The 16,221-nt window shown below is 38.9% G+C and overlaps 1 protein-coding gene across 2 annotated transcripts in view; it reads right to left on the reverse strand.

Moving 5' to 3' along the window:
* The window catches only part of ELAPOR1 (endosome-lysosome associated apoptosis and autophagy regulator 1), a 77,258-nt gene extending 61,063 nt beyond the window's left edge, over positions 1-16,195 (reverse strand). For both annotated transcript variants that reach the window (XM_036916654.2, XM_036916655.2), the window contains exon 1: positions 15,965-16,195. In XM_036916654.2, the coding sequence (XP_036772549.2) occupies positions 15,965-16,117 (153 nt within the window). In that variant the 5' untranslated portion in view covers positions 16,118-16,195. The remainder of the gene's footprint in view (positions 1-15,964) is intronic.
* Positions 16,196-16,221: the final 26 nt, after the last annotated feature.

Genomic DNA, 16,221 nt, shown 5'->3' on the forward strand with positions numbered 1-16,221 from the left:
AAATATGCCCTGATGTTTTCAAACTGTGAATACTCTGATGATACCTGTTCTCTAGGACCAGGTACCAATATGGGTAGTATTTTTAAGTATTCCTAAAAGGGATAAAAGAACAGAAAGGATATAGGTGGTGGAAATAAATGTCAGGAGTAATGGGCCATCAGGTGACCAGTTACATTACTTAACAATTACAAATGTTTAAAAAAGAATACTTTTTGCTAAAATGGCATGGGTTTACTCTATAAACAGTGAGCTTCTCATCACGTGGGGGTAAAGTGTATCCTCCTCAAACTGTTTGTAACTGTTAACCAACATAACCCACCTAAGGATAAGCAGCCACTCAGTTATTTTTGGGAGCTGCGATATGCCTTGGATCTGAATGACCACTGAGAGCCACCCTAACACCAACATTTTGTTTTTTTGAGAGGGCATCTCTCATATTTATTGATCAAATGGTTGTTAACAACAATAAAATTCTGTATAGGGGACTCAATGCACAGTCATTAATCAACCCCAAGCCTATATCTCAACAGTCTCCAATCTTCTGAAGCATAACAAACAAGTTCTTACATGGTGAACAAGGTCTTACATAGTGAATAAGTTCTTACATGGTGAACAGTGCAAGGGCAGTCATATCACAGAAACTTTCGGTTTTGATCACGCATTATGAACTATAAACAATCAGGTCAGATATGATTATTCGTTTGATTTTTATACTTGATTTATATGTGAATCCCACATTTCTCCCTTATTATTATTATTATTATTACTTTTAATAAAATGCTGAAGTGGTAGGTAGATGCAAGATAAAGGTAGAAAACATAATTTAGTGCTGTAAGAGGGCAAATGTAGATGATCAGGTGTGTGCCTATAGACTAAGTATTAATCCAAGCTAGACAAGGGCAACAAAACATCCACGGATGCAGAAGATTTCTCTCAAAACAGGGGGGGTGAGGTTCTAAGCCTCACCTCTGTTGGTCCCCAATTTCTCTCCTGATGGCCCCCCTGCAACTGTGCCTGTCTTAGGTTGTTCCTCCCTTGAGGAATCTTACCCATCTCTGGCTAACCAGTCATCTTCCGGGGCCATACAGGGAAATGTAAAGTTGGTAAGTGAGAGAGAAGCAGTATTCTTTGAAAAGGTTAGCTTTTTACTTCTTTGCAGATTTATGCCCTGTGGCTTCTATGCCCAGTATTTGTCTTGAGGTATCTTTACCACTTGGAAGAATTATGATACTAAGTAATTTTCGATATGAGGCACTAATTCTACTGAAGGGTTGTAATTAGGAAGGAAGAAGAAAAGCTATAGAAGTAGCAGACAGAAGAAAACATGGGAAGATTGATTATTTCTTTGACATATCTTCTTGTAGAGTAACATAAGCATGTATAGGTTTTAAACTACTAATTAAATTGCGCACATACATTAACATAATAGGAATACAAAAGCAGACCTACAATAACAAAACAAAAGCAAACCTACATAACAAAAGCAGACCTACAATTACCAGCCATATCCAGTGAAACCAAGAAAACCAGTTAGGTACCCTAGGCATTTGCTAACACCAACATTTTATAAGTTCACAATTTTGTATCTAAAGGACACTTTTCAGAGTGAACCAACTGGTTGATCTTGGTTCTCAGTTTCTGCAAGTAGAAAATTAAGATTTTCATAAAGATGGGATGGTATCAGTGACTTTCTTAAAAACCTTAGATTTTTAGGTTATCTAGAAATTAAAAGGATGTCTCTCCTTGCAGAGAAGCTCCTGAGAATCTCCTTGCGTACTCCCAGGGGGATCACCTGTGTTTGCTCATACTCACTCATGGTGACTCCCTTGGTTATTCATCATCTGTCTAAAATGAGAATATGTAAGTAATTCCTTGTTTTAAAGATAATCCAGCAGTGCATTAGCCACAATCACACATTCCTCTGAAATCTTACATGAATCTACCTCCACATGGCAAAAACTAGCTGCTGAATATAAGAATCAGGGTAGTCTTTTAGATAATCCAGGACCAAAAGCTCTGTATGTTGTTTTTATAAACTGCCCTTTTTTCCCAGGGTTCTTTGTTTTCTTCTGACTTCCGGCTAACCTGTTACTTAGTTTATATTTAGGCAAAGGCCCTTACTTCTTTCCTTTTACAGATGATTTACACAGCTGAATTAACATTTGTAAATGGAAGCTCTAACATTAATCTTTTAAAAAAATTTTACAAGGAAAATAAGTTGACCCATTAATTCAAAATTTATACACAGCATCTAGTCTATGTATAGCACAGAGCTTGGCATGCCTGGCTTTTCCAAAGTGCTGTCTTGAGCCAGAACCATCCTAATGATGATTTGAACAAAGTCAGATGCACAGATATAATTAATGCTCCTTTGTCTTTTTTCTCGGTTGGCTTAGCAAGCTACTCTTTTATTTTCACATGACTGGGGCTGGAGGGTGAAGTAATCAATTTCAAGCAGAAAATTTGCCAATTTGAATTTCCTTTCTAATTAAGAAATAGCGTTACTTTATTGTTTTGCATGGGATAGAGAGAGGGATACTCCTATTAGCATGCAGTCTTGTTACATTAAACACATTTTTTTTGCCTTTTATTTTGTATCACCAGTAAAAATTTAGATTTAGAAAATCACATTCTATGCCCTATGAAACTGAATTTATTAATTTTTTCACTCTGCATAGTTCTCTGGGTTTTTTTTTATTGCCTTTCATAATAAATGAAAAATTGAAGAAGAAAAATAGGTGATAACACCACATTTGGCTTCTCAGACTTAAAAGAGTTTGAAAAGTGCAGAGCCAGAAAGTATGAAAAACATATTTTCTTTCAGCAGCTGTCAAGCACTAATTATCTGTCCTAGGTTTTAGAAAAGCTTAAGAAGAAATGTGACAAATGGCACAATTTTTAATCACTTACAAGAGGGACAATACAGATGGAGGAAAAGCTATAAATTTGACCAGATTACTTTCAGAACTTTGGCAGAATTTGCCATCAGCCCCATCTGCCCTGACTTGGAAAATCTGGTAGCATGACAAAGCTAAGGGGCTCTCCAGCCAGGCCCTCTAGGTGTCAGTGATTACTGGGGGAGAATGAATTCTGGCAGCATCCCTCATAGCCAAAGCCTCCCTACGCCTCCATCTAACTGCAGGTGGAGAAGGCTAATGCTGTCTTTAAAAATCCATGTTGTCAACTTGACATGCCTATCAAAATGTTAAACATTTGGACTCACTGACCCATTAATTCTACTTGTAAGAATTTATCCTACAGATAGACTCAAACAAGTACACATCAATACATGTAGGAGGATGTTCACTGCAACACTGTTACTATATAACTGACTGGAATCCACATAACTCATCAAGCTTCTGTTTCAATAAATTGTGGTACTTAGGTATAATGAATCACAATTTATTGTTAAAAATAAAGATGTGGAGCTATAATAACCAAAACAGTAAACTACAAGTAGGACAAATACTCTGATCTGATTTGTATAGAAAATAAACAAGAATAGATAGATATCTTAGCATAGGCATAAAACATTTCAAGAATATACTTAAGCAGGAGCTGACAGAGGTTAGCTTCTGGGGACTTGCAGGCAAGGTGAAACTTACTTTTCAGCTTATACCCTTTGCACAGTTTGTATTGTTAGCATGGATGGGCAGAAAATAGCATGGTGGTAAAGTTCTCAGCTGCCTAGTTCCTGTTCTTTTACCAGCCAAGTAACCTCAGACAGGTTAATCTCTCTCTACCTTAGTTTCATCACCTACAAAATAGAGATTCGCTCAGAAAACTTTTTCAGTTACCTACTATGTGGCAGGCATGGGAAATACAGAAATGAATAAAACATGCAAGAATACTAGCCCTCAAAGGGTTTACATTCTAGTTAGAAGAGATGGACAAATAAAATACATATATATACATGTATATATATGTGTGTATGTGCATGCACACACATGTACATATATGTAAAATGTGTAATGATAAAGAGCACTAGGGAGAAAAATAAAGCAAGAAAGAGAAGAGGGAATGGTGTTAGGTAGATTAGGGGTGGGATATTAAAATTACCTACCTCACAGAGTTATTGAAGGAACCAAAGTTAATACATGTAGGTCACTTAGAACATGCAATATATGTGAATTATTATTGTTACTATGTGCATTATTACTTTAAAATGTAAAAGTAAATGACAATTTTTTAAATAAACACATGCCCTCAGGAGTCTTTGATTACATTTTCCTATCTTTGTGTAATAGCTTTTGAAACTTTAAAATGAGGGTACACTTTCTTAATTTTACAAGTGTAAAATTATGTTATCCAACCACACTGGACTTCTCTCCATCCCTAAGCATCAGACTCTTCCCTGCCTGTGAACTTGCCCCTCATCTTTACCTGCCAAACTCCCCCACATTCTTCAGCTCTCACTTAAACTCCTCTGAGAGGCCTGATCTAGCCTTTCTGATCTAAACTAGGTCTCCTTGTAATAGCCCGCCAGCATATCTCTCACTTTTCTTTTATAACACTTAACAAAATATATAAGTCCACTGGAGTGGTTACTTGTATCAACTCTTCTTTTCAAGCCAAACTCCTCCCCAGGATCACCTAGGTGGGAGAATGTGAAAGAGAGAAGAGGCGAGCCTGGGCACAGCAGGGGCAAAAACCCAGGAGGGTTTTCACTGCTGGCTAGGTGGAGGGAGAAGCAGCTGGGAAGGGATTCAGAACAAGAATGATGTTTAGGAATTTTTTATATTGTTTGCTTATAGGAGCAAGCTTCCATCTCAGTGGCAGTAGTAACTTCCAGAAACACTCTGAGGTCACTTAGAGCTCTGGTGGGGTCTTCTTGAAACAGATGGAGTCTCAGCTATGGACATAGAAAGAATGAAGGTGTGTGTGTGTGTGTTGCCTACTGATTTGTCAAAGTTTGAAAGGACTGATAGTGATGCCAAGGACTTGAGAAAAGGTGAGCGCATGCAAAATTAGTGGGAAGTAAAATTGGTGCAATTTCCCCAAAAGAGAAATTGGATAATATGGAACAAAATAAAATACATGTGCCCTTTGATCAAGAATCTCCATTTCTAGGAACATAAGGAGTTAACACATTGACAATTGAATGTGTGTTTATAAATACATATGCAAAGGCATTCATTTCAGTATTGTTTATACTAATAGAAATTAGAAGCTTCTGAATTGGTTGGTTAAATAGATCATGTTACATACATGCTACAGAACTTCATGCAGCCTTAAAAATGATGAAGTTAGATTTATATTTAGTAACAGGTAGAGATGCCCCTTGCATATTATTACATGAAAAAAGCAGGTTATGAAATAGCCTGCATGATATGATCTCATTTATAATATGTAATCTCAGTTAGGTATAAAGAATTACATATTTATACCTATGCATATTATATGGAAGTATGGAAAGTCTGTAAGTACAGGAAGAAGTCTGGAAAGATATAACAAAACATTTACAGTGATTTAAGCAATTACAAAGTTTTAAATAAGTTTTGTGTCTTTTCCATTCTATATTTCTTGAAGTTTTAGAATAAGAATGTATCATTGTTACAAAAATAATAAGGCTATTTATGATGGATAGTGACTGTAATGAGGTATATGGTGGGGACTTGATAATAGGGGAAATGTAGTAACCACAATGTTGCTCATGTAAAATCTGAGCATAAGATTGTATATCAATGATACCTTAACAAATAAAATAATAATAATAATAATAAGGCTATTTAAAAATAGTATTCAATAGGCCAAAAGGGAATAAGGCAATCTGGAGTTCAGTCCCATTCCAAACTCAATACTTTTTATGCTTTGCCTTATGATATTTTACTACTGTGCTGTAATTTTCTTTCTGTATCCCTGAAGCATTGATCTTTATCAACACATACAGAGACTGACAATTCTCAGATGTCATCTTACAAACAAGATGCTGAAAGCGTATAAAAGATCCTGCAGTGTACTATAAATTAGGTCTCCTTTTAATAACCTCTCATCAAATCCTTCACTTTTCTTTCATAGCACTTGAGCAAATGTATAACTATAAATTGACTGGAGTGGTTATTTGTATCAACTCTGCTTTTCATAATGACATAGTGTAAAAATGGCAACAAATTATTTCCATCCCTATATGCACAACCCTTTGCAATATGATTTTGCAGGGCCTCCCATCAAGAGATGGAGTCTATTGCATGGCCTGATCATGTGACTTGTTTTGGCCAACAGGACATTAGCAATCATGACACAAGCAGAGGCTTGAAAAGACCTTGCAAAATCCGGCTTGCTCTCTTACTGCACTTGGAGCTCTGAGACCACCACATAGATGAGTCTAAGCTAGCCTAGCCTACTAGAGAATGAGAGGCCACCTGAAAGGAACTTGGGGACCCTAATCAACAGCCTGTCAACTGTAAGACATCTGAGTGAAGCCACCCTAGATCATCTAGCTTGCAGTCAACCCACCAGCTGACTACAGTTGTATAAGGCAACCCAGGAGAGATCAGTCTCAGATCAGAACAACCACCCAGTCAGCTTACAGAACTGTGGGCTAAAAATAGTTGCTGTTTTGAGCCATTAAGTCTTGGGATGGTTTGTTACTCAGCAAAAACTAACTTAAACAGATCCCCCTTTTTATTGGAAGGTTATCCACAGAGGAGAAGCCTCTTCTGGATTAAGAATGTAAGGTTTTCTAGTTAATACTCCTCTTTAAAATTAGGAGTGCACAGGCAAAGAAGACCTCCACTATTAGATGATCAGAGTATGAATAAGATCTTTATTTACAGACATTATATAAATCCCGTAAGGCTAGACAGTTCCTGGGAACGAACTTTTCTCAGAAGTTAGTCTTTCTAGTGTCTAGGGCAGCATTAAGCCCCTCATTTTAAGGATTCACCCTGAATGTACAGGGAAACTCTAAACCAAAATGTAACCAAACCCACCAAATTTGAATATGGGGATTAGATGTGCCCAGAGGGCATTTCCCTGAGAGCCATTACTGTAACTCAGACTCCTCTCAGGTGGAGTGGAGAGCAGTGGCCATCTCCTACCTGGTGACACTTCTACTTTACCCTAAGATGATACCTTGAGACCTTAAGATGCTACCAATTTCCAGAAGCCCACCCTGGAAGTAGCTTTCATCCAGACTCTATTTAGTGAGTGATCTGAGGGTGACTATGTCTGTCCAGATTTCAGACTGAAAGAAAACCCATCCAACCTGGGATACATCAGATTATGAATCACTGAAGACTGAAAGAAGTTGTAAAATTTTAGGAAACATGATCCCCAAGAGCTCTGAAGAAAAGACATGGCCCCAGAGTTTAGCCCTAACTATCCGGGACTAAAGTGATTAAGATCTGCATGGAATCTCAATGTCTGGAGTCACTGGTGGTAAGATAAAGTTAGGACTAATTCCCTCACTTGGGAAGACAATCTGTCATTCTTTCGTAAGGATGAATGTATGCACACTCCACAACACAGCACCCTACTTCCAGGTTTTATCTTCAAGAAATTTGTACCTGTGAACCAGGACATGCTCAACAATGTCCACGGAAGCCTTGTTTGAAATGGCAAAACGCTGGAAACCCAAATGTCTATCAACAGGAGAATGAATTTTTCAGTTGTAAAATATTCCTTTGTGGGAATATTTTACAACACTGAAAATGAATGAAATATAGTAGCACACAACATGAATGAGTTTAGAAGCAGAACGTCAACTTAAAAAAGCAAATCTTATAAGACAATATACAGTATGATGTATTTTTATAAAGGTGAAAAATAAAACTAAAGATTTTGTTTAGTAAGATACATATATGTGTGTGTGTGTTCAGTTTTATGTTCCTTTACTTTAAAAATTTATATATTATAAATACTGTATATCATGTATTAAGTAAATATTAAATGTCATATATTATATAATACATAATTATATATTTGACACATATATTACATAATATGTATTATTATATATATATTTATACATATGTGTGTGTGTTTGGTTTTATGTTCCTTCCTTTGTCTTTTTTATTTTCTCCATATATGTCTGTCTGTCTGTCTGTCTGTCTCTCTCTCTCTATATATATATATCTCACATACATAAGGTAACATAAAACCAAAATTCAGGATGGCAGTTACCTCTGGGGCTGGGAACTGGGATAAGCCCCCAACAAGCTTTGTAAGCGTGGATTATGTTCTAGTTCCTAAATTGGGTAAGGGATTAATAACTTACATATATGTATACATATATTTGATACATATCATTAAATAGGTTTAAGCAGTGAATGGGAATAGGTAGAGAAAATGAATATGTTCAGAAGTAATGAAATAAAAGAACTGAGCACTAATATAACAATACGATATTTTTTATGCTATAAAGTTAGCACAGATGAAAAATCTGTGTTATGATGATAGTAGGGGAAAAACTCTCATACACTACTGGTAAGAGAGTAAGCTGATTTCAAAAAACTTTTGGAAACCAATTTGTAAATACATAAGAGAAATTTTTAAATGATCTCTCATTCACTAATTCTACTTCTGAAAGGGGTGTGGAAAAAGAGGCTCATCTTAGCAAAGTTCCTAGCAGCTAAAAGTTAGAAGCAACTTGTATGTTCAACAACAGGGAACTGGTTAAAGAAATTCCACTTGTTGAATTCATGTAATGATTCATCTATTACGTTCATTTATTGAGGAACCACAATGTGGCAGATACTATTATGGGTGTTGGAGATTCAGCATTAAACAAAAACAAAAATCCCTGCCTTCACGGAGTGCTACTGGGGAAAGACAGGAAGTAAGATAGAAAATGGAATTAGGGAGTGGGATGATATTTCAACAAAAACCTGAAGGGAACTAGAAAATAAGCCACACATCCTGTGGAAGAGCCTTCCAAGCAGAGAAAATAGCAATTACCAAGACCTAAGGTGGCAGGTTGTCTGCAAGTCTAGAAAGACTAAGGAAGTGGGTGTGGCTGGAGAGGAGGAAAGGGAGCGCATCGTGCGTAGGGCCTTGAAGGCCATTGTAAGGAACTGGTTTCTGCTCTGAGAGAGGGAGCCTTTGGAAAATTTTGAGCAGATAAAATCTGTCCTTTGTTTATTTTTCAATAGGTTTGCTCTGGCTGAGCACTAGACAGTCAGTGGACAGGGTGGAAGCAAGGAAACCAGTTGGTAGGCTTTGCAATCTTCTTGGTGAGAAGTGATGGTTCCTTGGACAAAGGTGAGTAGCAGTGGAGCTGTGAGAAGCAGTCAAATTCTGAAAATATTTTGAAGGTAGAACTAATAAGATTTTCTTATGAATTGGATATAGGGAGTAGGAGAGAGAGGAATCAGAATTTGGGGCCTGAGCAACTGGAAGGATGAGGTTGCCATTAGCTTATAATGAGGAAGATTCTGGGAGGCATATGTTTGATGGTGGTGGGGAAAGCAGGTGTTTTGACATGGTAAATCCGAGTTGTCAATCAAATATGTACAAGGAGAGGTCATATATACAGTTGGATGTACAAGTTTGGAGCTCATGGATGAGGTATGGCCTGGAAGCATGAATATGGAAATCATCGATGTGCAGATGCTGTTTAAAGCCATGATGCTGGATAAGATCGCCGAATGTATGAAAATAAAAGAAGTTGGATAGAAACAGAGAGAGAGAGATGATAGGTAGATAAATGTTCAGCAACTGAGTCCTGGTGAACTGCCAGATATAGAGCTCAAGGACATGAGAGAAAATAATCAAGAAGGAGCCACTGGGGCATCTTACTACACTGATGGACAGTGACTGCAAAGGGGTTTAGGGGGGGACTCGATAATATGGGTGAATGTAGTAACCACATTGTTGTTCTTATGAAACCTTCATAAGATTGTATATCAATGATACCTTAATAAAAATAAATAAATAAATAAGGAGGAGCCACTGGGGGATAGGAAAAACACACACACACACACACACACACACACACACACACGCAGGAGAGTTGATGTCCCCAAAGCCAAGAGAAGAAAGTGTTCCTAGGAGGTGAGAGTGATCACAGCTCTAGCAAAGGCTGGTATATGAAGTTAGGTTGAGATGGAGAAATTACCGTTGGATTGAGTAATGGCAGTTTGGGAGTGAAAGTTGGCTTGGAGTGGATTCAAGAGAGAAGAGAAAAATTGATTTAGAGACAGTGATTATAGACAAGGTTTTAAGGGCCTTTGCTATAAAGGGGGGGGGCGGTAAAACAGGGTGGCAGCTGGAGGAGGAAATGTCACTCAAGGGAAGTAGTTGGGGTTTTTTTCCCCTATTTTTAAGATAGGAGATTTTATAATATTACCTTTGTAGATTGATAGGAATGATTCAGTAGAGGAGAAAAATGGATGACTTAAGGAAGAGGAAAGACTTGTTGACCTACATTAAGAAGATGAGAAGGAATGGGCTTAAAGCAGGCAGTCAAAGTGAAAGGGTTGTCATTAGGGATTCGCCAGGGTAGTTCATCCAGTTCCTCATTAAGATGATGTCATACAAGATCATTTTAATTACTTGGAATGATGTTCTGTCAAATTTTTTTAAAAGCAAATTCTAAAACAGTAACAAGTACAACATTCATTAAGTGCTCACTACATGCTATGCATTTTGCAAAACACTTTCAGCATTATCTTGCTTAAACTTCTCACCAGTCCACGGAAGACAAAAATTAAATTATCTGCATTTTCCAGATGGAAAAATGGTGGTGAAGAGAGGTCAGTATCTTGCCCAAGACAATGTAGCTGAAAAGGTTAACTAGGATTTTACTGCACACACTAGACTTGCAAAGCTATCACCTCCAGGCCAAATCATAATGCAAGCCACATAACAAGATTTAAAACCAGTAGTCACATTTTAATTATTTTTATTTTTATAATAATAATGAAATTATTTTTAATAATACATTTTATTTAGATAATACCTAAAACATTATCACTTCAACATGTAATCTGTATAAGATACATTTGAGATATTTTAGATTCTTTTCTCTGTACTACGTCTTCCAAATCTGGCATGTATTTTATACCCATGGCACATCTCAATTTGGATGTGTGAAAATTTTCATCAGAAATACAAGATCTCTAGATTTCATAAAACTTACAGTCAAGAAGGTAGAGTCACACACTCAAGTTGTTCCAAACACAATTAATAGTTTTTCATAATTGAACTGAGTATCCATTTTAACTTAAAATTAATTAAAATTAAAATTAAAAATTAATTTCCTCAACTGCACTAGCCACATTTCAAGTGCTCATAAGCCACATGCGGCTAGTGGCTGCCATATCTGGACAGCACAACTCCAGACTCTTAACTGCCAAGTTCTATCAACTTTTTCCCCCGGACTATCTTTCACGTCTACTCTTTTTTCCCCTTTCAGTTCAACCCACTTTTCCCACCATTAAATTCTTATTCACTTTGTACTACCATAAGACCACGTTAATTACACTTCCACTGAGAATCTCATCTAACAGCTAACATTTGTTACTTGCTGTGCACCAAGAATTGGTGGAAGCACTTCACGTGTATTAACTCATGTAACTGTCATAACACAGTAATTTAGTGCCCTCTATTAATATCCCCATTTTAATGATGAAGAAATTGAGGTGTGAGGTGATTAAATAATTTTCTCAGTGTTATAGAGTTGCTGAATGCAGGAGCCGGAAAGTGAACCCAGCCCACCCAGTGTTAACCAGACCCCACACCCTGTGCCATTATTCTACCTCCCTCTCACAAACATATACACAAAAAGGACAGCTTGAGGGATAGGACTATAGGTGACCATTACTATCTTCTTCTTATTTGCCTATATTTTCCAACTTTTCTGCACATGAAATGTGTCATTTTTGTTCATTTGAAATTTTTTTCTCAAAGATAAATCAGATAATTACCAGTCAGGTTCAGTTTTAGTGTATTCTTACCTTCAGAGAGAATAGACAAAGTGACTTTTTAAATGTGTTCAAATCTCAAGAATCTATTATTCTTTAGCGCTCTCTGATATCAAACAAAAACAGTACATCTTGCTATCCTATAAGTACTTCATGATAAATTGAGAATTTTGATTTTCTCTCTTCACCAAATATGGCAGGACGTTTGAAACACCCAACCTTGGTGGTTCCCAACCACAGTAGTCTTTTAAATCTTCTACTTCTGGTGAACTATTTCCCAAAAGCCCAGAGGTCCTGAACATTTTCTAGATCCACCCATTTCCTGCTGCAGTTCAAGCCTTGAATAATGCATTAGAACCAAACACAGGCGGGAATATTGGACATATGATCGTACAGTGAAGCAGCACACCAGAGCCTCAGGACTTTTTCTGCCTAGACCAGGAGCTGATCCCAGGGAAGTCAGAACTCTGAAAGGCCATCACTGCTCCTGAAACTGTTCTTTCTGCATCTTGGGTAGGAGCACCCTCCCACTCCCACTCTACAATCCTGACAGAAATCCCTGGCTTGCCCCTCCCCAACCCTCTATACTTTGAATCAGTTGCCAGATTCTCTAACCTCTACCTTCAGCACTTTTTTCATATCTATGCCTTTCAATTTATCCCACCACCACCTCAGTGCAGCCTTTTTGTTACCCTCCTCCCTGACCTTAATAAAATCTTTACTCCCATCTCTACTGTCACCTCTTGGCCTACCTCAACCATGTTTACTTTATATTCATGCTAATCCATTCTAGCAGGCTGCTATCTCTGCCAGAAATCCCTCCAGGATTCTCCACTTAGTTTGTAATTTTTCAACCTTGATTTCTATTATACCCCACAGCTATTCCATATGCCAGGTTGGCAATCCTCTACTGCACCCCACTCCACATTTCAGCCACCTGGTCTACTTGGAATCCCAGGATCTTCCCTCAGACTCCTCCTTGCATCTAGAGAGCACCTTTCCTCCATCTCTGCCCATTGAAATTCTACTGATGATTCCAGAAGCAGGTCCAGTGCCAATTGTTCAAAATGTTTTCTTCTTTTCCTATCAACATCTACATTGCCACTTCTGCCTTGTTTACCACAAGTTAACTTATGTCATCATGCATACATTATTTCTGTACTTACCTTTTCTGCCTACAAATATTAAGCACCTATGACATGTCAAGCGTATATACTAAGCACTTTATATGTGTTATCTAATTTAGTTTAATCCTTAAATTGCCCTGTGTCATAAAGTATTACTATCTCCATTTTATAGATCAGGAATCTGAGGCTGTCAGAAGTTAATTAACTTGCTCAAAGTAGTATCCTTACTAAGTGGCAGAATCATCACTCATTCAGATGATTTTATTACAATCTGTATGCCAGGTTCCTAAACCCTATGGATTTTTCAATATAGATTGGGAATTCCCTTTGGGGGCAATTAGCACTGGAGCCTCAGGACAAAGCAGATATGTTGAAGGCCTTTTCTGGTCCTATCTCATTTGATTGAGAGTCACTGTGCTATAGGAAATGCTCCTTTGGCTCTCAGTCAGCACTTGGCCTGGGCAGCACAGGGCTGAAGAAATGATTCATGAAGACAAACACCATACAGGATGTTTAGTTCCACCGGTGCCCTCTGATTACTGTAAAACTGAAAGGAACGCCAAGCCCTGGCACATGGTTGGCAATCTAGAATTCCCTGTGCTCAGCCACCTCAGGTTAGGCCTCATGCTAAACCTGTTTCCTGATTAGATCCAGAGGGAAGCCTCAGACTTCAGAAATGAGGCCTGGAACAGTGATGTTGCCTCTAGGGTAGGCCTTGGCCTGGTAAGAGTCCCTGCCATTAACATCCAGTGTAAACTTACAAGAAATTCATATGAAGATTAAGAATGGAGAAGGGCTAGTCTACTCTGAATTCGTTTTTCACCAACTAGGAAGCCCCCAAACTTGTTGGGTCAGTTCATATAGCCAAATGCAGAATATAATAATAATGGGTTTGTTCTTTTCCTTATTGTTTTGGAGTCAAGGTTGTACAGCAGCCACTGTTTGCTCAAGGAAAATGTAAACAGGATTTGCTGACGCCTGTGGCCAATGAGCGTGACTCCTAAGTCACTTTCACTCTGGTGTGGGGTGTGGATCTACTAGTAAAGAAGCTGAACGGGAAAGGGGGTTAGGTAACTCTGATTTGTGTCTTGTTATTTTCTCTTTCAATCCTCAAAGTGATACTTTTTGTGGTAGGTGTTATTAAAAATCCCGTTCTGTGGATCCCAAAACTGGGTGGTAAGTAAAAGGCAGGGAAGGGAACCCTGGTGTGTCGAGTACCACAGCTTCCCACTTTCCTGAGCCCTAAGCTCCTGCTCTGTGGCAAGATCTTTTGCTCAGGCAAATGTTAGTCGATTTAAAAGAACTTCAGGCAAAATCTGTACACAAGCCAGAGTTCTCAAATACCAATATTCTATCTTCCCTCCAAATCAAGATGATCTGAAGTGTTTATTTCTAAAATGTCTCACATTTTCCATAGTTGACAAAGATCTCAACAGGTAGTAGTAGTTGAACTATAAGATTCTTACCTTCCTTCCACTCAGGAGACTCCCATGTTGGATTCTTAGGCCAGTGGGCTGGTTTGAACTGGTTATCTCAGTTGGTTAAACTACAGGCCACCAAGACCAGTAGGCCACAGTCTCTGACAAAACCACCCTGTTCCCAGCCATCTTTAAAATGAATCATAGAATGGCTGAGAGGAAATATAGATGGCCCAGGGCAGGTTGTCATTGGGTCTGATGAAACTTACCAAAGGTCACACAGAATGGGGTCACTTGTGTCATACCCATGAATGAAGTCAAATATCTTTATTCACACACAAATTATCTGCTTCCTCTCTCACTTATTCATGACCTGCTATGTTTAACATTCTAATGGTTAAAACACCTTCTTAATATATTTCCATATGGGATGGGGCAGTTGCTAATAATCAGTTAAAACTGACAATGTATAAAAAATATTTCAACCTCTCAAAACATTAGCCAAGAATGGCATTTGAAATTGTGTTTACAGGGCTAGACTCTGTATTAGGAAGCCTTTCACGTTTCACAGAGATAACAGAACAACTTTTATTTGGCCTTCCCCATGCTTCTGTAAATATTTTGTTGCTGCCTCCGCCATATGGTTAAAAAAGAAGTTACTCAGGACAACCAAATATTGTTATTTCAATACTATTCAAACTACTGAATTCTGTTACTCTGTAATACCTTTTTATGTTTCCCCCCAAAAGAATCTTTAAAAGGCTTTTCTGGTTGGAAGACATTCACTGTCTATCATCCGAATCATCTTGGCAACATTTTAGAAACACCTTGAAAAAGTCTTAGGGCATATGTCAGCAGAAATCCAGAGAAGGAAAGTAGAAATTGGTGGGAAGTGAGATATTACAGAACTCCAAGTCTGGTCAAGGTGGGCAGTGTACTGTCAGGTACACTGAACAAAGTGCACCGAGGGAGGCAAAGTTATAAAGAGGGTTCACGGTTAGCAGCCAGCAAAGTAACTGGGTGTTTAATACCGAGGGGACAGAGAGGTGATGGATACTTCAGTCCCGCTCGCACATCTCCCAACTTGAAACACCTTTTTTGAAGCCATGATAAAACCATAAGGATTTGCACTTCGCTCTACTACTTGCCTCTCGCCGTCCTAACTCCTTTCTGATCCCGATACTCCCCTTTCCCACTTTCTATTTTGCCCCTTTGTACATAATCTTTTGTTTGCAACCACTTTTAAGTTAATTTCATCCCAGCTGGAAAACAACCCATGTCCTGAGCCCAGGAACCCAGATCCCCCTCGGCTCCTTGGAGCTGGGACCTTTCCCCCTGCACTCAGCACCCCAAGCTGTGAGGACGATCTATTTCGCGAGTCCTCCGGTGGGCTGGCCTCTCCATTACTCCAGTCTGCTCCTCTTCCCTCCCCCGGATGCCTCATCCCCAGAGAAACCTAAACTCCGTGGCCTCGGTAACTGCCTAGGTGCCCTTGGTCTCCGCTGGGATCCAAGATTTTTGGTCCAAAGTAGGGTCAGGTCGGGGAGGACAGTACCTCTTTGCAGGCGTGAAGCTCCGGTCCTGCTCCCTGGGTCACCTGGAAGGCGGTCCCAACCCAGAGCAGCAGCCGCAGAAGCCGGAGTGTGCGCTGCTCAGTCCCTCCCCTGCCCCCGGCAGCGGGATGGAGGCTGCGCCCAGGCTCAGCCATAACGTTGTCTTGAGCGAGCGGCAGCAGCGGTTCAGGTGCTGCGGCGGCTTCTACTGCTGGCAGAAGGCGGAAAAAAGGCGGAGGGAGGTTCACTCGGGGAGGAT

This window comes from Manis pentadactyla, chromosome 4 (genome assembly GCF_030020395.1).
Source record: "Manis pentadactyla isolate mManPen7 chromosome 4, mManPen7.hap1, whole genome shotgun sequence".
NCBI classification, from domain to species: Eukaryota; Metazoa; Chordata; class Mammalia; order Pholidota; family Manidae; genus Manis; species Manis pentadactyla.